General features: G+C 39.4%; 1 protein-coding gene across 5 annotated transcripts in view; it reads left to right on the top strand.

Annotated features, from left to right (window-relative positions):
* The window catches only part of map4l (microtubule associated protein 4 like), a 108,302-nt gene that overhangs the window by 6,781 nt on the left and 79,995 nt on the right, over positions 1-21,526 (top strand). For all 5 annotated transcript variants that reach the window (XM_051395996.1, XM_051395973.1, XM_051395980.1 and 2 more), the window contains exon 2: positions 14,707-14,906. In XM_051395996.1, coding sequence (XP_051251956.1) covers positions 14,717-14,906 — 190 coding nt within the window. In that variant the 5' untranslated portion in view covers positions 14,707-14,716. The remainder of the gene's footprint in view (positions 1-14,706; positions 14,907-21,526) is intronic.

Genomic DNA, 21,526 nt, shown 5'->3' with positions numbered 1-21,526 from the left:
ATCTGTTAGAAGCCGTTTTTAGTGCCACAGTGGGATTTACAGGCCTGAAGCCCCTGCAAAGGTTGATTATGTCTGAGAATTAAATCATCAGTGAAAGACAAATGAAAGCAGCATTCTAACACTCTGTTGGAGCATCATCCTGCTAACAGGCCATTGTGTTATCAGCTAGATTCTGTCTGTAGTGTAGTGTGTTATCTTCACTGCTAACTAAATATACATGTAGACAGTGTTTCTGTTGAATGGTGACTCCATTTTGAGAGAGCTGATTGGTGAGGAGGTAGGCATGTTATTTATACAGCTTGAACTTGAACCTGCTTTAGTTGTGGTTACCATGGTGATCTTTCCCGGTTAACAGTGAATCACCTTTGTGAAAATGAAAGGCCTGTGTTAAACCCAAAAGTTCACTCACTAACACACTAATGTTGCTTTGTGAGGCGGACCCTGGCATTAACAGGAACACACTCGCTGACTGAATCCAAACCACACTGCAGTGTTTCAGTGAGGGGTTTGGGCTTCAACAGTACTGCTTTAAATAGACACATTACCCAGAAATACTCTGGGGACCTGAACGCTTGGTGTTGGATGGGCCAGATACTTACTGTACGTAAACAGCAATTAATATGTACCACCATAAATGGCTAAAAATAGGTTAGAAAAGGGTTTTGAATGTTTTTTATGTTTTCTTTTTTTCTTTTTTACATTTTCTGTGTTAAAAATCAACTGAAAGGTAATCATACAAACAAGAAGAGACTTGCATCGATGCCAAAGTTCTGACATCGCATCCAGGTTAACAAACTGTTCCACAAGCTACTGTAACTGAATGCAGTGTCTCATTCAGGATGTCTTCTGTCTGTCTTTAGGGTTCAGGACTTATTAGAACAGTGGTTTGCAACCTTTTTGGTTGGTGACCCCTTAAAACAAAAGATTGTTCACTTTAGACCCTTTGTCAAAGCCTGTACGTCTTGTGATAACTGTTTTATGTGAATAAAAGAGGCCTTAAGAGGAAAAAATAATTGAGTAATTATTTTGAGAAAAAGCAAAGATTAGAGAATTGTCTGATGAAATTAGATCGTCCTTCAACTCTTAAGAGTTTCCCACCAGGTTGTGAACCACTGTACTAAAGATAAATTATTGTCTGCTACCACACTTGATATAAGAATTTGAACATTTCAACAACAGAAAAGTGAAAAAACTATTTATTTGAGCATAGAAATTCATCTTTGACTTTGGGAAGATGATGTATGTGTTTTAATAGTCTGAACTCAATGATCTGCATGTAGTCATTTATTAAGTAAGTGGACCTTGAGTTACCACACTTTTGTCAAAACAGTTATTTTGTTTGTATTCAAAACACTTCAGTTAGAGCCCTATACATTATCCGATCTGATTCTTTATTATCCATTATATCCACCAACATTTTGTTCTAATGTCATATTTAGTTACAGTCATTTGAAGTGACCACTGTTGGCCTGATAGCAGAATGAATAAAGGACTTAGAGTAGCAGTTTGTTCTCCTAAGGGGCACATTAGAACGCCAGCCTGAGGGTATTACAGTGAATTCACTGGACATGGTCAGATTGGCTCATAATTCCTTTTGCTTTCTGGGCCACCTGTTTCTCCCAGAGGGAGCACAAGTCTCTCTGCTGGACTCCAATTATCTTGGAGCAGACTTTCACCAATGCATTTAGCTTATTCTTGTCCTTTACAGACAATATAAATGAGAATGTCGGAAGATTTTCAATGAATTAAAATTACATAAAATAGTATCACAAACACAAAAAGAGTTACGCTTCCGCAACCACTAAGTGAATTCTTTTTAAATTCACTTACTGGCTGACAACATCTCGCTTGCATGGCAGCTAAGAGGGTCTTTGTTGTTAGGGGCAAGTCAATTTCTGACCTACTTACCCAAGTAAAACATTTTGATTATTCTTGTCCTTGACAATTAATTAAACTTGCAAATAAATTAGAAAGTTGGGAGACTTTTAATGAATGATTAATAAAAATGACATAGAATAGTAGTACAGACACAAAGAGCTCCGCATGAAGTGAATTCTCAAACTTGATTTGAGAGCAGGATTTGACAGTATGAACATAAATTGGTCAGTGCTCTGTGGTGAATAAACTATGAAAGGTGACATTTCCTGTTACTTATCGGCGAGCAAGTAAAATGTGACTTTGGGCAAGTAAAATTTAAAAAAGTGCCAAAACAAGAGCTGATAGCATCTTGCGTGCATGGGGTCTTTGGTGCTAAGAGGGTCTTTGTTGTTAGGGGCAAGTAAAAATTGACTTTGGGCAAGTAGATTTCTGACCCACTTGCCCAACAAATACAGTGCAGTACCATAATGACTGGAAAATCACCCTCTGACTGACCTGAATGTATGTTAGAGATTCAGTGAACGGATCAAACAGAGAGTTCAGAGGAAACAACAAAGGTCGTCCTCTCCTGCTGAGAGAAGAGACAGAGATTCAGATCAGACCTGACATCATACGGTCCAGTAGAGCCAGGGAGGACGGGATGGCCGCGTGTCTTCCTCATTTTCATCGTCCTCCTCCAGTGAGCTTCCATCAGTGTGTGTTCTTGATTTGAAACAAGCAAAGGTCTTTTCTGTCCTGCTGATCACAGGGGCTGACCTTCAGATCAGACCAAACATCAGACAGTACAGTAGAGTGAGGGACAAAATGTCTCCTCTTTCACCGGCTGTACTTGATGCATTAAAAGATGGACCCTGTGCATGGAGTTGAGAGAAGAAGTGACAAATCAAGGTTGCAATCAGCAGCTACAGCTGTATGCCACTAAATCCCACACACTGGACCTTTTTAAATGAAAAGTGTTGATACAGTTCCAACTCAGTCTCAAGTCCCAAGTCCAAATACAGTTCTTGAGGAATGACTCACTGTCAGCTATATGTGCCTCTGTAAAGATAAATATCTGAAAATTTGAGCGTGTGTGTGCTCCTGTTTGGTCACTTTATTAAAGGTGTCTTGAGCTCCAGTAAGTTATCCCCCTGAAATACGTCTTGTTACCTTTTAAATTGTAGGTCTTGCCCGAGGAAACATTGGGCAAAGGACGTTGACTTGTTACGTTTCCTTTCCAAAAGACACATATAGCCTTCAGCTGCTTCCATCTGCTTCTTTTTGCCTTCTTTGTTCATGCCGTCTGTCCTCCTACGCTCTCCTTTGCATAAATAAACACAAGTGCTTTAAGACTGTTGCTATTAGGGACTGGGAGAGACAGCGAAAGTTGTCCTTTGTTTTGTTTTGTGGTAAATATATGTCGATATTTATATATATATATATATATATATATATATATATAGCGGAAAAAGTACTCAGATCTTTTACTTAAGTAAAGGTACTAATACTACAGTGTAGAAATACTCGTTCAAGCAAAAGTCCTGCTAGTTAACTACAAGTTAGTACAAATGTAGAAGCTCTTATCCATCCATGATGCCACTCTGCAAAAAAGATCAGAGGTAAAGTGTGGGTAGTGTAGACACTGGTTAGCAAGATACAGCACAATGAGGGATTTCCTGAAAAACACACAGATAATTACATCTCTTGCTGGTTTGTTATAAAGAATACATTTTCTGAATTGGTAGATTTGTGAACTTGCTGTCTGTCCACTGGTTTGTTTGCTCTCCTTTAGTGACTGGCATCTAGCGGTGAAGTTGCAGATTGCAACCATTTGAATACAGCTCAGCCTTCCAAACATGAAGGAGAAACTACGGTGGCAACCAAACTCATGGAAAACGTGTACGGCCCTATCTAGAACCAGCATTTGGTTTGTCCGTTCTGGGCTACTGTAGGAACGATAAATAAAAATGGCTCATGGCTCCATCTCATCCCCTCCAAGCAGTCTTGATTTTCTTGACCATCTCTCACTTTGAAAACACCACACACACAGCGCAGAGCCACATTTGACAGATTTGCACAGTTAGTCATCGGGGCCGGTTGAACAAGCTGACCGCCTGCACCTTCCTCCCATATTCTGACGCCATGTGTGTGTGCATGTATGTGTGGATAGGTTGACACAGTGTGTTGTCAGCAGTAATCTAAACTGCTGCTCATCAGACACACTGTGTGTGTGTGTGTGTGTGTGTGTGTGTGTGTGTGTGTGTGTGTGTGTGTGTGTGTGTGTCAGAGCTTGTGCCTGTCAAGGAGGAGACAGCGAGGAGCTGCTGAGTCACCATGGCGACTGGCTGTGCAGCCATGACAGGATTTTATTAACGCCTTAGACACCATGAGTAGGAAAAATGGGAAACATGTCGAAGTAACAACATTGGTGATGCATTTTCTTCTATTTTCCCTTTGTCCCTAATGTTTAATCATGTTGCCATCTATATAAGCTACATACAGTACATCCTCCTACCACACAGTAGCCCTGCCATCAGTATCACGTATTTGTTGGAGCAGGTTTTGAGAAAAAGAGAAAAGCAAGAGAGAACTCCTACGACATACTTGCGATGATTGGCCATTATTTAAAGAGAATCGACTGACATGACCATTCTTCACAGTCCACATTTCTGAGCTAGCTAATGGACTCCCAGACACATTTCAGCTGTCTAGATAGTTAACTCCTAACTAAATCAGTCTACTCATTTATCCTCTTCTACTGCTGGCCTTGTCATCTTAGACGTCGACAAACACATTGAAAGGAGCAGTCTGTCATTTCAGGAAGTGCTCTTGTGTTCCATCTATCCACACAGATGAAACTGATATCCATCCTCAGCAAACAAGAATAGTTCCTAAAATCTTGGACTATTCCCTGAAAGCTGCACGAGACAGCTTTGCATGTTGGCATTAACTGTAAGGTTTTCATTATACAAGTCATATAAAGTGAGGCCAATATATGTAATCTATAAACAATCCAATTTACATAGTATGCATTTACATACTATTACATACTAGCTCTATTATCATCCAGTTCAAGTAAACACACCTCTTGTTAGATTCCATTGTGTTTTTAATCCATTTTGGCATCCCTTATGACCTTATTGGACTGCACACACACATTCTGCGCTTCATCTGCTGATACAAGTCTGGTATCAGCAGTTTTACATAGAATAACTCAGCACGTACTCTTTAGAGTTGCAGTGCAGCTGGTTTTAGAAGTGAAATGTCATTTCTATATGCAGTATCTTACAGCACAGCAAGTGTTACAGCAGTACAGCGTACAGTTATATATAAGATCTAGGACTGCAATAAATAGTTCTTTTCTTTATCGAATAATCTGTTGATCTTTTTCTTGGTTAATCCATTAGTTGTTTTGTCCATAAAATGGTGAAAAGTGTTGATCACTATTTCCCAAAGCCCAAGTTGACATCCTAAAATGTCTTGTTTTATCTCCAACCCAAAGATATTCAGTTTACTGTCATATTCACATTTAAGAAGCTGAAATTGGATAATATTGTCTTATTTTTTCTTATAAAATGGCTCAAAATGATTAATAGATTATCACAATAGTTGGTGACTAATTTGATAGTTGGCAACTGATTGATTCATCAAAAACCTAACAGCTCACATACACTGGATGGATGGATTTTAATTATTTAAATTCTGAACTTTTAGATCGTGCTTGAAATCTTACAAAGAAGAAAGCTGATAATACTGTAAGTCCCTATATTTTAAAATGCACTTAAAGTAACACATTTTCTCCTGCCTGAAGTAGCTATTTGGTAACATCAAGCTGTACCAACTATTTTTGGCGGCATTCCAGCGTTGTCAGACAGAACTCACCTTCCTAAACTCCCTTTAAACAGCTCTTTATCTGCCACATAGAGTTAACCTTCATGTTGTGGTCTGTGGAAATACAGTTGATTTACTGACTATTACTGACTGGAAATCCAAACTAAATTCTCAAATCAAATTTGGAGTTATCCTCTTCCTCCATTATCTTCGGTCTTGATGACATTTATTTTTGGATGACAACAGCACAAACACACAGTTATTCTCTCCCACCCACTCTCTCTCTCTCTCTCTCTGTGAACCCTCCATTGGGGTTGAACAACACAACTGAAAGCTGCAGTGAATTCGAAGCAAACAGAAAGTGCTCGTAAGCTGCAATGCACCTCACCAGGCTGGTTGCACATGAATTTATCATGATTATACTGAGCTCAAAAAAACCCCTTTACACAATACAATCCTCATAAATCTAGCACTAAACTAAGGTACTGTGTTGCCTGAGCTAGTATAGAAAAAGAAAGCTATATTGTAAATATTATCATGAATTGGCGCAATAGAAATCTCATTATATGTTGTGGCAACATGTTTTGTAAACTAACCAGTGATGTATGGTTTTCAGTGACTGGAGAGGATTCTTTATTGCTTTTTCAGCAAGCGACAAGCCCATGAATGCAGGAAGAAGCAGCTCCCAGGGCCACTAACCTCTCCATTCACTGTTGTTACATCATTAGCAGATATTGTACTGTGACTCATCGCTGAGCTGCACTGACCTGCGGCCCGGCTGTAGAGCTAACTTGTATCATACCGTGAAGCAAGAGCCGCTGTGTTCTGCTGTGTGGGGGCTGATATTGCCGTGTGTTAAAGCTGACTCAGGTTTTTGTGTTACTGTCTTCAGTATTGTCTATCTCCAGACAGATCAGTCAGTGTTCATTGACAAGTTGATGTCTATAGTTCTGAGCCTGTCAGCGGCAAAAACAATCACTTTTACTGCACGTACTTTGATGATCAACATTAGCGTACGTTGCAGCCGTTGCTCGTTGTTTTTTCAGCAATATATTCACATGTAACGGTCTATTAAGGGTTTATTTTGACTAAACCAGCCTCGGTGATTGTTGGAAACACTAACAAAGTTTGAAAGTTTTATTTAGTTTCTGTCCCATTGTTTTGGTCTGAAATGCTGATGCTCTAGTGCGACATCCAGTGGCAACTGACTTTTATAACCCATAGATGGCATGTATGAGTGATTTGATACATTTTGTTTCCAGTGCTGCGATGATAGCTCAGTTCACAACGGCAAAACACACAGATCACTTTGGTCTTGTCAATGGAACCATTTGGCAACTTTTTAAAAGTAAACTTTCCATTCAGAATATTATTGGCATCCATTTCGGCGTCTCGCGCTCGCCATCCACTCAAAACGTAACGTCTACTACTCTTAAACAAGTGTGTGTGGCGTGCATGTTGTTTTGTTTCCGGTCTAGCTAGATCTGGTGTGGTGTTGTAGATTTTCTAACGTTACTAGTTGTTGCAACCTACTGGAAAAGCAGTTATACTTGTTTTGATCCTGTGGACCAGCATTTGATTTATGTTTTGCCTCAGTCACTGTATGATATAATGGGTTTTTATTGTCATGATATTGTATAAGACTTGCACAAGCCTGTTGGTGTTTTCTTTACTCTGAAATACACTTTGCCCTTCTGTTTGATAGTTTGATGCCCAGTCCCTGCACCGGAACACATTTTCAGTGAGAATAATACCTAGCATAAGTGCTTGTGTGACAACAAATGTCACTATTATAAATCAAGATTGTGATCCAAGGTGTCCGCAATCTACCTTTCAGGCGAATCGTAGAGGTTGCAGTACTTAATGTCCTCTCACTTCTGTTTCCAAACAACATAAGCTCACTGGCCAGCAGATCCATGCTATGTGAACTAACCAATAGAGTGATGTAACTAGATGGCTACACTGATTGGATGAATTACTTCACATGGCTCTTCCTTGGGTGAAGTATTGTCAACAATGCAATTAAGCTATGACTACTTGAAAAGTGTTATTTTATGATTATATCTCTTGGCTTCTGTTTACAACTTCAAATTAAACTCAGGATTTAATCACCCTTTTGAAACCTGGGTAAAATCTTTAAGGCAATATTATGTTCTAATGATGCAAATAGAGAAACTCATAGGATATTTTTAGTCTGCCTATTAGTCTACAGGGCATTTCAAAATTGAGAAAAAAGATAGCAATTTAGAAGATGAATAGTGATTAAATAGATTGTGATATTTAATTTTTTTTTGCCAGATTGCCCATACATAATTACAAAGGCTTAGAACATACAAGAATAAAACACTGGTGAATGTAGAATTACAGTAAGTCTGATTAGTTACAGCAGTTGAGGATAACCAATGTGATCAATTGATACATTCCAGGATATTAAAGTGTCATGTACTTGAGATGTACAGTGTCCTATTTTTGCTGTTGTGGAATACATATACACACAGTATAAGTGATGAAATGCTATTCTGTAATGCTGTGGCCAACTGTGTTTGCTCCTCTTTAGCAGCTCCACTGTTGGCTGCTAACAGCGAGGCAGTTCCATGAGGGCGAAATAGCACAAGCTGTTTGTATTTCTGTGAAAAGTAGCTCTTTGTCATTGTGCCGAGTGCAGAAGTGAGCGAGAGCACCAACCCAGTTTTCAGCATAATGACACTTAGTTGATAATGTGGTGTTTGTATCAGTCACCACACACTTGATGTGAATGTGCAACAACTAGAGAAGACTGCGTGGTGATGGAAAAAAGCTATTTTAAGTAAACACTAGTAAAACAACTTGATGTTTTTGTATTAAAATACAGTCATTACATGTGACATTGCGAGAATGTAGGCCTACGTTGAGTTTTGAGGATATGAGTCTATATGTGTCTATATAATAACGCAATAAAAAGTATAGTAATTCCTCTATCGGGATATTGTGAATATACTCACAAGTGACTTAAAGAAGCTGTCCAGCTCGCTATACAAGTGGGAGCTTGCATCTTTCCAGACATTACAAAATCCTAAGGTTCAGCCAGATGTGTGTGAATAGTGAAGATTGCAAACTAAAGAAGGACAAGGAGATGAGGTGATTCTTAACAAAATGTAAGATGAAGTGATTCTGCTATGTTTTAATGCCATTTCAAGAGCTTTAAGTATACTTTGATGATCATTATAATACAGTCCCAATTTAAATGTTCATATCGTCCTATGCCTGCTGCATATAGTCTCTAATGCTATTCAGTGAACTAAACATTTTGTTTATGGAGTTGTTTGATGCAGAACCTTTGGAGTAAACACTCCACCTGACAGACCAAATTCAGGGCTAAACGTCCTCCGGTACGTGTGGACATTTACCTTCAGAGCCAATATAGCAGCCAGTGGTGCTCAGGATATTAGATTATCAAATGAAGGCTGTAGTTTAATTTTCTGCTTCATACGTTTACTGTTAGATTGAAAAGGACTATTTTTCATTTCTATCTCAGGCTTTATTTTTACAGACTCCAATGTTAACTCGTCAGAAAATTGTAGCTGAGATGGAAATGTTTTTCCATGAACCTTTTTGATTTATTCTGATGCTGAATGCTCCCTGAGATATAATATTTAACCAGTAGGACATGTTTGTTTTCTGAGAGCTCATCTCACATATTACAGTCCTTATTGGTCTTGACATGTTATGTTTGTGTGCAGCATTCTGTTCCCTGTAATGTAAGAATGTTACTTTAAGCTACCACAGAAGGACAAAGTGCTGTTTATCAGAAACATTATTGGGCAAAATAATCACATAAAAATTCAGCCTGTGCTAATTTATGTACAGTACAGAGGGCAGACAGGAGGAGCTTCATTTAGGTGATGGGTCATGTTCACACGCACAAAAATATCATCCACCAAATCTCTCTTGTGTTTTGATGGTACAGTAATGTGTTTGATTTCCTGCCAATATGTGTCCTGTGTGTGTGTGTGAGTGTGTGTGTGTGTGTGTGTGCGCTTGCATGAGAGCCGTCAGTGTTCCGGAGGATGAGATGATTATGTAGCAGACGGTTGGGTTCAGAGAGGGAGAGGTGGCGGATGCTGGAGCAAGGGATTGTGGGTACAGAGATAGTTTTTAATCCCTCAGAGTGCAACAGCTGTCTCACCCAACAGCCCCTCATCATCATCATCATCATCATCATGGTCATCATCATATCTCTTCCTCTCTCTCTCTCTCTCTCTCTCTCTCTCTCTCTCTCTCTCTCTCTCTCTCTCTCAAACACACACACACACACACATATACACTCTATTACACACACATTTTACTTACCACCAGTTCCACTATAATGCCAGTGTGTTACAGTTGAAACCTTTAGTAGTGCTGTAGCTGTAGTAAAATAGACGTTCAAGTCATTGATTTCAGGGCTGTAATGAACAATTATTTTCATTATCCGTTAATGTACTTTTTACTTTCTCAATTAATTGATTAGTCGACTAAAATGTAAGGAAATAGATTTTTAAAAATGGCCATCATAATACTCTAATGCCCAAGGTGAGACTCATTACATTGCTTGTTTTGTCTGACCAGAAGTTTAAAAATGAAACATATTGAGTTTAGAGTTTTTTTTAAGTTAGATTGGACAGAAAAATACCAGAGCAAATCTTCACTCGATTATTTTTCTGTGGATCAGCTAGTTGATAATCATTTCAGCTCTAGATTTCATCCAGTCTTTACCTGGAACAAGTTCTATTAATTGATTTTTACAAGTTTCACACTGGTGTACACATGAGATCAGATAATGATTAATTAATTAATAATTCATTCTTACAGTTTTAAAAAACTTAAAAAGCCGTGCGAATATTTTTCTTTTTCATTGTAATAACGTTTCCCATATTTAAATCTTAGTTATATCTGCTTTAAAGCTGAATTCATGGGGATCTTTTTTGGCAGCAAAAAACCTGAAAACACATCACTGACATACTATCAGTCTTAAAAGTTCTTATGGCTAAAGCGTTAGCAAAAATATGGCACCCCAGCAGACACAGAGTAACATTAGCGTTCATTTGGCCACCTGACGAATGTCCAATATTAACACTCTTAGTTCTCTTTTAGCTCTCTTTCTTCTCTCTAGCAACTCCTGATAAACATATCTGGCTCTTTATCTGCTAAATGCTCACCAGCTATCTGCTTTGTCTTTGTCTTCCTGTCATTTAGTGCTAGATAGGTAGTGTGCAGTTGTTGTTCTACCCTCAAACGTATGTACATGTATATACCTTTCCAATGTACTGTGTGTATACTAAAATATATATATACATACAAGCATAGACTTTCCACACATACATCTGGATATCATAAAAAACCTTTTTTCCACACTGTACAACCTGTGAGACATTTCAGAGGAGTTATTGTTTAAATTCTGTATTATAAATTTACTAGCTGCTTGTAACTACACAGAAAGCTAGTTTTTAGTTCGTCTATCAAAGCTCTTTTACTGAAAACAGCTGCCTGCTGCTGACATGGGCCCAAAAACCAAACAAAATCCCCAAATTGACCAAAAGAGCTGCAAAGTTAGGTGATAATTCTTTGTGAATTTATTACTGCGAGCATCCCCTTCTAAATAACACATCATCGTGCTCTGTCCATTCATTCTGGTCCTGTAGAACTGGATGTTATCAAGCTGTCTGCAAGGACTGAAACAGTTCTCCAAAATATCATACATTATTTCTGGCATTAGTTAAAACAGTCTGTTGTACTCAGCTTGCCTAGGATAAGGAAAGATATACATTAATGATTTAAACAAAAAAATGTGCTATTATTGGTAATGAGAGGCAGAATGGGTGAGAGAAAACAAAGAGCACCAGCTCCAGGCCACTGAATATCCTGGCTTATGAAACCTCTCCAATGGAGCGATAAATATGGCAGAATAATATGCTGAGAGGGTAATAGAGGTTAGGAAGCCTTTATTTGGGATTGGTTCATTTTTGTATCTGAGTGATGGAATTACTGAGTGCATCGTGTGTGTGTGTGTGTGTGTGTGTGTGTGTGTGTGTGTGTGTGTGTGTGTGTGGAGAGAGTGTGTGTTGTGTGTGTGTGTGGTAAAGCATTTCAGTAACCAGAACTCACATGAAAATGTGTGTATTTAAGAGAAATGTGAGACAATATCAAAGGAAACTACAGGAAAATAGAGTCATTCATAACCGCAGTATAGTCATAGAGAGAAACAAAGAGTGAAAACAGAAAACTAGACTGTTAAAGAGGTAGATACCCAAAGTGAACGTGTGTGTGTGTTCTGTGAGGTGTCCACTCTACTGTGTCCTTCCCCTGAAACAATGGCCTACAGTTCCACTCAAGGCCCACTGACACTCTACTGTATGTCCTCATACTGGCAGTGTCTGTGTGTGTGTGTGTGTGTGTGTGTGTGTGTGTGTGTGTGTGTTGTGTGTGTGTGTGTGTGTGTGTGTGTGTGTGTGTGTGTGTGTGTGTGTGTGTGTGTGTGTGTGTGTGGTACAGTTGCAAGACAATGACAGCTTGTTTGCTGGGAGGCTGGATAGAGGGATAAACAGAAGCAGAGGACAGAAAGAAAGAAAGAAAGAAAGAAAGAAAGAAAGAAAGAAAGAAGAGTTTGTTCAGTGGTCATGTGGTCACTGTTTCTGTTTTATGTTTATGGCATTTAGCAGGTGTAGTGAAGAGTGAATCCAACCCTTACTCCATCTTTAAGGTTGGGTTTCATTTTTATTTTGAAATATTTGAACATAAGTGCTTTCTTTAAGTTCAGTAAAATGTTTGTTAAAGTTTTTATTCTGTTGCGGTTTCTATCAGTAATCACTTGTCCTTTCGCTTATGTGAAGTTAATGTTGCTTTATCTGCCCAGTTCTTCAGCTGCTTATTCCAATCTTGGAACGCAAAACTTCTAGGTGTCTAGAACAGCAAATGTAATAATAATAATAATAATAATACTTTGTGTAACCGACTGCAGGTTTATTCAGTGATGTGTTGCAGCTGTCAGTGGCAGAAACATTAACTGACACACACTTCCTTTGGAAAGTTGTCCACATGGGGCTTGTATCACAAAGTGAGACAGTGGGTTGGCCGGCTACCTCTAACTCAGGCTTTCTGGTATCACGGAGCCTGGGTAAATTACCATGGCAACCTGTACTTAATAAACTGGTGGAAGCACTGCTGTACCAGTTATTTTACAAGAAAAGATACGCTCAATATCTGCTCATCAACATCAATAACAGAGAGTGGGACTCTGTGAAAGACACTCGGAACAGAGGACAGACCGATGACTGAAGATAACTTTATTCGATTTGATGACAACTTGTTACATTTCTTTAAGTATAATAAAGCATTACTTATGGGGTGGGCTTGAAGGGGTGTGTGCAGACTCCTAATGTTTCCACCTTCATTGGACAAAGTTTACCAGGATACCTGGACTGCTTTTGCTCCGCCCTCATCTTGTCGGTCTTCTTACTCTCGTAACCTGATGAGTGGAAGTTAAAACGATTCCTGCCACTCTGTGCTGCGACTCTGCTGCGGCTGTACGACATTTTCAGTTTATAATTGTAGCGTTTGTGGGGGCGGTGGGCTATAAACTTTTCCTTCCCGATAACGATATCTGAACGCTGCATATGGGCAGATACCATGTACCGATCCGATACGTTTGTGCTGTATGTCTATGTATATATATTTTTTTATTAAAAGTGTATACATACTGGGGCGAAGTGGGCATGGGACGATACGAAATTTTAAAATGGCACTAAATAGATAAATATAGGACTGTATGCTGGAGAGCTAGACAGCTTTTTCAAGTCAAGTCATCGTTTCATGATTGTTATGATATTGGAAATCAATTTATTGTGTCCTGTCATCAGTGTTTTTTATCGCGATATACAATAATGTTGTTTATCATCTTGTCCCTACTACTAAGCCTTTAATGGGTATAATTGTCGTATGGTCCCAGTAGGACATGACTGGTGAATGGAACCCTGCTAGGAAGTGACAGGGGTTAATAAATTACATAATATTGGCTTGGTGCACAGACATGAATACTCATCAATAGCTGATACTGCATTTTAGGCCTTATCGGAGGAATTTAAAATACTGGTATCGGAACAACTGTAGTTTACTGTGAAACAAGGCTTCTAACAAACGGAGAGATTGTGGTTTACCGTGCTAACAGGCTAATAAATGGAGCCTCACTGTAGTTCAGGCAGGTACGGAAGTTTCATAGCTACTTTTTCTTTGCCACAACCTCTCTCACAAGAGGCGATCCATATTGACATTTACCTTTCATTCAGTCTGCACCAACAGATCCAAAATCTGAGCATATTCTATTGACACTTCCTGGCTAAAAAAAACTAAATTCCTTCAAGGTGAACCCTAACCACTAACGCATACTGAACATAACATTCATGGCACATTGTCGGAGTGGGCCTGTCATGTTTTGGTGGATTTGTTTTGGTCATTTATTTCTATGAAAGGATTATGAGTGTTATTGTACGATCCTCAGTGGATTTATGTCCGCATCATTGCATTACTTACTTAAAGGCCCCTGTTTATTCACCTTTGTGAATCATCTGGAGATTCATGATGAACAGCTGCTGTAGCATCAGGAGGATACAAAGACAGTAGGAAAAAGGACAACACACATCTTTGTATTTCAGTCACAACCCAATTACCCAATAACTAACATGAATTCATCTTAGAGAATTTTTCCTCGGCAAGCATCCCCCGCTACACTGACTTAAGAGGGAGGAGAGAAAGTTAAACAGAGATACAGAGGGAAGAAAACATATCAAACAGTACAACGTGTGCTCACCTAAATCGACAGGCTTGTAAAAGGTGTGAAGTGTTCAGCCTCTTACAAATAATAGGTGTGATGGTCACTGAGAGGAAGAAGCTACAGTTTTATTTATGGCACGCAGGTAATATGACTGTTGGAGAGCCTGTGAAGTAGAGTGGGTAAAGGAGAAAAAGCAAAGAATAATGAAAGTAATTTCTCCTCTTTCTCTCCAGTAACAGGACTATGGACCTGAGCCTGCGAGATGCTCTGGGTGGAGGTGGAGGAGGGGTCCCAGGTGGGGCACCTGCCGAGGCCCTGCTGAAGAGAGACTTTGTGGCCACGCTGGAGAAAGAGAGCTACGATGACAAGGTTGGAGAGACAGTCTCCAAGAGCGACTACCGACCCTTGCTGGATGGAAAGGACGCCAAGAGCGGTGAGTCGCCAGGAGCGTTCGTGCAAAGACGTAAAGAGGGAGTGATGCTGTCCCCTAATGTGATGTTAATCCCTGTAGGAAAGTTCTCTTTCCTGGAGGACGCGTTGAGTTGGCTCGTAGGCATTTAGGAAAATCAGCCGTTTGGATAATTTGGATAATCACTGGGCTTGAATTGAAGTCGTTGAGGTGAAATTAGGGTGGTAAACCGACTGAAACTGACAATTTCCCTGCAGTGTGTGTGTTCACTGCACTCTTGAAGGACCATAGCAGTGGTTTTGCATGTTTAAGGCAAATAAGCACTCTTAGCTTACACCTTCCATTAGTGCCAGTCATTCCCCAAAGCATGCAGCCATTTTTTAGCTTTTGCAATGTTTTGCTAAATTGTTTAAAATTCAAAGATTTCAGGTGATACGCCTGTCTTAGAAGTCAGACATCCACATGATAATTGGGATTTCACACAATCTTTATTCCTGGGACTCATTTCCATGGCAAATGGAATGGTCACCACTCACAACTGTAGATTCATCCACTGCATCGCTGCCTCGCTCTGACTCCTCCAACAGCACTTCAGAAATGTTCCATTCAGGGGAGCTACAGGACTCTGTTCTAGACTGAATAGTTTGTGTGTTACTACTAGAGATGGAGAGTCACTTTGCTACCTACTTTTGGTTTTCCAGCTAGTATGCAGGTCCTTCAGCCCTAAACAGCCAATGATAGCACACATCTGAGTTCGATCTAGAGGAGTGGTGCATTTCCAGATCATGCAATATGATGTTCGTGTCTGATTATTCCTTAGTTTTCAAACATCACGTAGTGTGAATGTAATGCTATGTGACAGCTGAATGGGGAAGCAGACCTTCACTTCAGAACATGAATGCACCACCAGGACAGATTCACAGATCAGTCCACCATCAAAACTCTAAAATAGGTCCAGTGTGTAACATTTAGGAGGATCTATTGGCAGAAATGGAATATAATATTCATAGGTATGTGTTCGAGTGGCGTCCAGTCTCTTGCAATCTGCAAATACATCGCTAGATGCCACTATATCCTACACACTGATCTTTTAAGTAACCTTAACAAAAGCCACCGAAGATATGTGTTGTGTGTACTAAAATCAACACCAATGGGCTCCTGGACGGTTGGACAGAACACATTTGAAAATTAAAGAACCTATTGCATGAGTTGGGAAATGCCAGTAATGTAAGTTGTAAGCATACAGAATTTACTCAGCTGTGCAAAACCACTGGTCCTTTACTGGAATACCCATTTGCACTGGTCCATGTGGTCATGATGCTGATGTGGGTGTGTTATGAATATTCCTACTTCATATAAAAATATAAATTCTCTGTTGAGTAGCTACAAACTAAACAGCAACACATTAAAACTAAGGTCAAGTTTGACAAAGTAACCAGGTATAATACAATGCATATGATATATATTGACATGAGAAGTTACATCAGAGTGCAAACTATATTAAACTCACTGTAAAGTCATCAAACCTACCACATGCTCTACATGCTCCTAATAGGAATATTATACAGGCCTTTAATGATTCAGTACTGTTGGTAACATTTGCTCCTGCAGCTTTTTAATGGTCAAGATGTAAAAAGCAGAGCCTAGAATGGATCAAGCTCCAAGAAATGGATCATACACGTATAATAATGCAACATGATAGCATCTTTCATACTATCATGTTGCATTGTGTGTTATGGACCCTCCCTGCCTGGTAAAAAAATAAAAATAAATCTACATATTTAAACACTACATCCCAAGTTTCTACTGCAGACTTGTGTCAGTGTTATTTATTTAGACTTGGGAAAGTTCATCCAGAGCCACAGAAGACATTATACCACAGTTTTCAGTCATATCCCTTGTGATGAATAAACTGACCTTTTATGTGTAAAATCCGTTCCTTGAAAGAAGGCAGATAATTCCATTTTAGACCTTAGACACCTAGATTTTTAAACCTCTTCTACAATGATAGTGCAGAGAGATAGGGCAAGCTCTGTGTAAACATGCTTCCCTAACACGAATGAAGTGGACAATGGATGGCTGTCAGACAGAAGGAAAGGGTAGAGCTGGCAGATTAAGAGAGAAGTAATATAGATAAGAGCAAACTGGAGGGGTTTGAGGAGGAGGAGGATGAAGGAGGAGTCCTCCAGGCTGCAGAGTTAAATAGAGCAGACACAAAAGCCCTGTAGACACACAGAGACAGGGGTTATTATATGGAAGGCAGGGGGTTTGTTCAAACTTCAGGGGAGGGGGGTCATTTGTGCGAACAAGGGACTGCAGTAGTTTCTATTCTATTAAGACAATGTCTTCATGTAGTCCCTCTGTGGGTCTGTACCATTGAGTAAAGTCCCCTTTACATCAGTATGTTCACGATACAGCCAACTACAGGGAGCACATCTGAATGAAATGATAATACTTTAAAGCTGAACTTCTGACAAATGTCATTCACACGCAGCTACTTCTGAGCTAACTGCTAGCTCAGGAAAGTGATATGAAGCTATCTGAGAGAAAGACTCTCCACATTGTTGGTCAAAAAACACCTTTCTACAAATCCATCTTTAGCCAAAAAGCATACAAAGAATCACTAAAAATACAAGTTTCATTTTGTAGTTTGACCTACTGGTCCAATGAACAGTAGTTAGCCGCAGCTAGCTAACTGTGCCGTAGACATTTGCCCTTACAGCTGCTGAAATCGACCATCACCTATACACATAAAACTTCCAGCTTGATTATATGTGTAGATTAAAATACATTTTAAAATACATTTGAGGGTCTTTCAAATCATGATTGTAATAGAAAGAGGTAAAAATAATAAGCTCCAATGCAGTGTTTCTCACTGAAGATCTTTATGTTAAAACTAATTATAATGCAGAGATGATTTATTGATGTTGAATTGAATAAGCACTGCTTTAATAAGGCTTTCCTGCTGCTCATTACAGATACATGATGTGCTAATAATTCATGTTGTTTTCAACAGTGTAGTGTACAGAGCACTGAAACATGTTTTCATTGATGTAGGGCTTTTGGTTCAATTCTAATGGTCAGCCATCCAATAGCTATTCTGGACATCTTTGTGTTAGTATCTCTGCACAAAATACAGACACTACAAGCTCTGCAGACTTTCCTCTGTGTTTGAGGGCCATCAGGGATCCTCCTAGGACTGTGTGTGTGTGTGTGTGTGTGTGTGTGTGTGTGTGTGTGTGTGTGTGTGTGTGTGTGTGTGTGTGTGTGTGTGTGTGTGCGCGCACTTTGAAGATTAAGTGTAATTGCTTCGACACTTTGGCCAACCCTGTCTAGACTTAAATTAGCTGTAGGACTGTCTTTCTCTGTCTTTATCTCTCAGGCTTGTTCTCTTTATTTTTCTGCCTTTTTCTTGTCTCGTTGTCCTCACACATCCATTCTATATGTATTTCTTTTTCCCTACTGCCATGTTGCTTCCTCTTTCTTTGAGTCCACCCGTCTTTCTCTCCTCCTGTCATTGTTATGCTGTGTCAGCCTGGAGACAATGCTGCATTAGCATCATTACCATCACCACACATGCACACAAAATTAGCGCCCAGCCGGTGGCACAGTCTGGTCCAATGAGTTGAATGTTAACCTGTCTAGTTGTCAGTGTTTGACACGCAACGGTCCAGAGCTGTAGGGAACCAGAGTTTGGCAACAACCCACGGCACATGTAGATGGACATGTTGGTTAAATTCTTTAGCGATACAGTGCTTCACTTCCAGAAAGTTTGGGGACTCATGAGAGACAGAATAAAAAAAGAAATCAAGCAAGCAGAGGCTAAGTATCCTGACTTTTAGTCCCTGTCATGGGTCAGGATCCAAAAAAGGCTGGATCCTTCATTTCCCATGACAGGGTTATTTTTCAGGTATTATCCAACTATTTTTACAGGCTGAGTAATATTAATTACGACTAGTAAACTGACTTAGTGAATCTGGTGGCCTTTAACTTTGGACTGCATGTCATGGTCTTCATTAGCACATGGCCTTGGCTCAGTTGTCATGGAGAGACACTATATTCTTCTGTTATTTATACATATTAAAATATTCTAATATTACCAATTGTTCTGTCAGTATAACTTTTATTAGACCTAATAAACGTTTTGCTTTTTATATTATCTTCTCATATGGTACTGAACAGGGGCAGTTTGATTTGTGTAGTAGCTGGTAATACATTAGACAAACTTAAATTTTTTTATAGCATACCAACATCAGGAATGCTAAAAAAAACAATTTACTTCCCTCACAGTTGACTTGAGTCCATTCAGTATTACCGAATGCTCACCATGTTCATCTTCTATACACATTAAAGCAAGATCATTCAACTTTTGAAAGAAGAAATAATAAATTTTTCTTACAAAAACGTATAAGCAATAAAACATACTCAGGGGGTTTTGCTGTTACAAACTTACCTGGTCTGGTATGAGCAGTAGCTTCTGGTGGCTAATGTTAGGTAATGTTAACAAACGTGATGTAAATATTGCCGTGTAACTCACATTACTGAGTCAATTCAATGAATTTATGACTTTTACACATGAGCTACTATTACATTAGTTTAGCATTTTAGCTAAATGCTAACTTACATTGCGTAGAACTTTGTGATCTAAATGCGTATTAATATGGTGTTTGAGGCCCTCCATCTCACATTAGAGTTGCGTGTGTGTTTTTTTTTAATCCTTTATGATAAAACATCAGCCTGTCGTATCATCTCACATAGTCTTTGACATGCCCATGCACAGCTGGTGTGAGAATGATGACCAAAAGCAGGCGCACGTCCTCCGGTTGTGTGCGTGCGTGACTATTTACCCAACTGGTGACTATATAGGCCTGTAGGCTACATTCTGTATGTTCCATATGGGCGTTCCTGTATAATACTGAGGAGACAGTGTGCTGACAGCAGATGTCTTACCACAGGGTTTCTCAAATGTTTCCACATCACAGATCCTCAATCTAATTGCACGACAGACTCACGTGATAAGATTTTGACCCTGGGAACAATATGGGACCCCCCAAGGATCAATTCTGGGCCCACTTTCTTTTTTTCTGTGCAGACGGCTTTATTTATTGCTAAATAAATACATTGGTGCTAAACTTAATAATAATAATACAATGGCAATAGATTTTTTTTCATATTATGTAACAAAACAATCTAACCTCAAAGGTCCATTTACCAGATTTTCAGGGCCTTCAACTGCACAGTTTTCTTTAGTGAATGGAGCCTGCTCAGGAGTCATCATGTGATGACAAGTAAATTTTTTGGAGAAATGGTATGATGATTGATGATTGATCTTTCTACTCCAGTCTAGCGACTCCTGGTTGATTACCTTTTCACCCCTTCATGTGGGATGCGGTTTTAGTCTGGTGTTGACAGCTATTTCCGGTGTTTATTCTCTTGTTCAGAGTCCTTGCCGTTTCACCAATGTACGTGTTCCCCACAACTCCAGTATTGTCTTTAGGGTGCACCAGCAGACATCTGAAGGTGGTGCATTTGTGGAAAGTGCTGTGTCCCTGTGACTTGTAGACTCTGTCTAGATGTTCTGACAACCCAGGCACATAAGAGTCCCACTGGGATGCTTTTGGTGGTTCCTGTTGAGTTAGCATTGTCTGTTCTGGCCTTAAAGTCTTAAAGTGATGTCACTTGGGTCGGCGTCTGCTGGGTCTGAAGATACAGGTTTGAAAAATGATAGGAATCTAAGAGTGTGGATTTAGAAAGAAGGATTCTCATCATTCTTTCCGGGTTGGCCTTGAGCGTTTCCTTCCAAATAATGATCAATTTTTAACAATTGTTCTTTAGACACATGGACTTTGAATGGCATTTCATTTATAGCCTCATGAGCCCAAGAGTGGGTGGTCTCTTAGCAGTTCAGACTCAAGATGTATTTTCTATTACCAGCAATATATATCAGTTATCTTTTTCTGAAGTAAATACCTCCTTCAAAACAAAAACATTGATGAAGCACGCTTGTTGAGAAAATGGTTGCCAGGTGGCCGATCAATGTCACTTAATTGTATGCCTGACTGCCAAAACTCATTTCACTGGCAATAGCAAAAGCATTATTTTTTTTCTGTCTCGGTCTTCACTCTCATTTGGAGTCGGCCTTAACTTGAACTTGAACCTCTTTGTATTCAGTCTTGACTCTGTCTCGACTAGTCCTGGTCTTTGACTCGACAAAGGTGGTCTTGACTACAGCACTGGGACCATAGATCGCAAAAAAGTCAACTATTTCAGTGCAAAGAAGCAGAATTTTGGGTGCCATATTTATTCTTATTAAGAGTAGTGTTTTACTTTTCCTGCAGAATTTGTTCATGGTACCATCCAGTTGGAGAACCAATTCAATGAAGGGACAACAGAGAGCTTTGATGAGGGGTAGCTTATTTCAGATAAAAATGCACAGAGTTGGCACAGCTGGCTTATGTAACTCTAAGTTTACATCAGATAAAATCCTGCTCAGCCTTCAAGTTGGCAAACTCAAGGATGTAACCACAGCCTACAGTCAAACTTATATAAATAATACATGTTTGTGTTAAATACAGTAAAGACTTATATCTGTTGGCCTTGAAAGTACAACAGTGATGATTATAATAACATGTTATGAATGCAGG

The sequence above is a fragment of the Dicentrarchus labrax genome, unplaced genomic scaffold (assembly GCF_905237075.1).
Source record: "Dicentrarchus labrax unplaced genomic scaffold, dlabrax2021, whole genome shotgun sequence".
Classification (NCBI taxonomy): domain Eukaryota; kingdom Metazoa; phylum Chordata; class Actinopteri; family Moronidae; genus Dicentrarchus; species Dicentrarchus labrax.
Note: the sequence above shows the minus strand (reverse complement) of the source record. Positions and strands in the feature narration are given on the sequence as shown.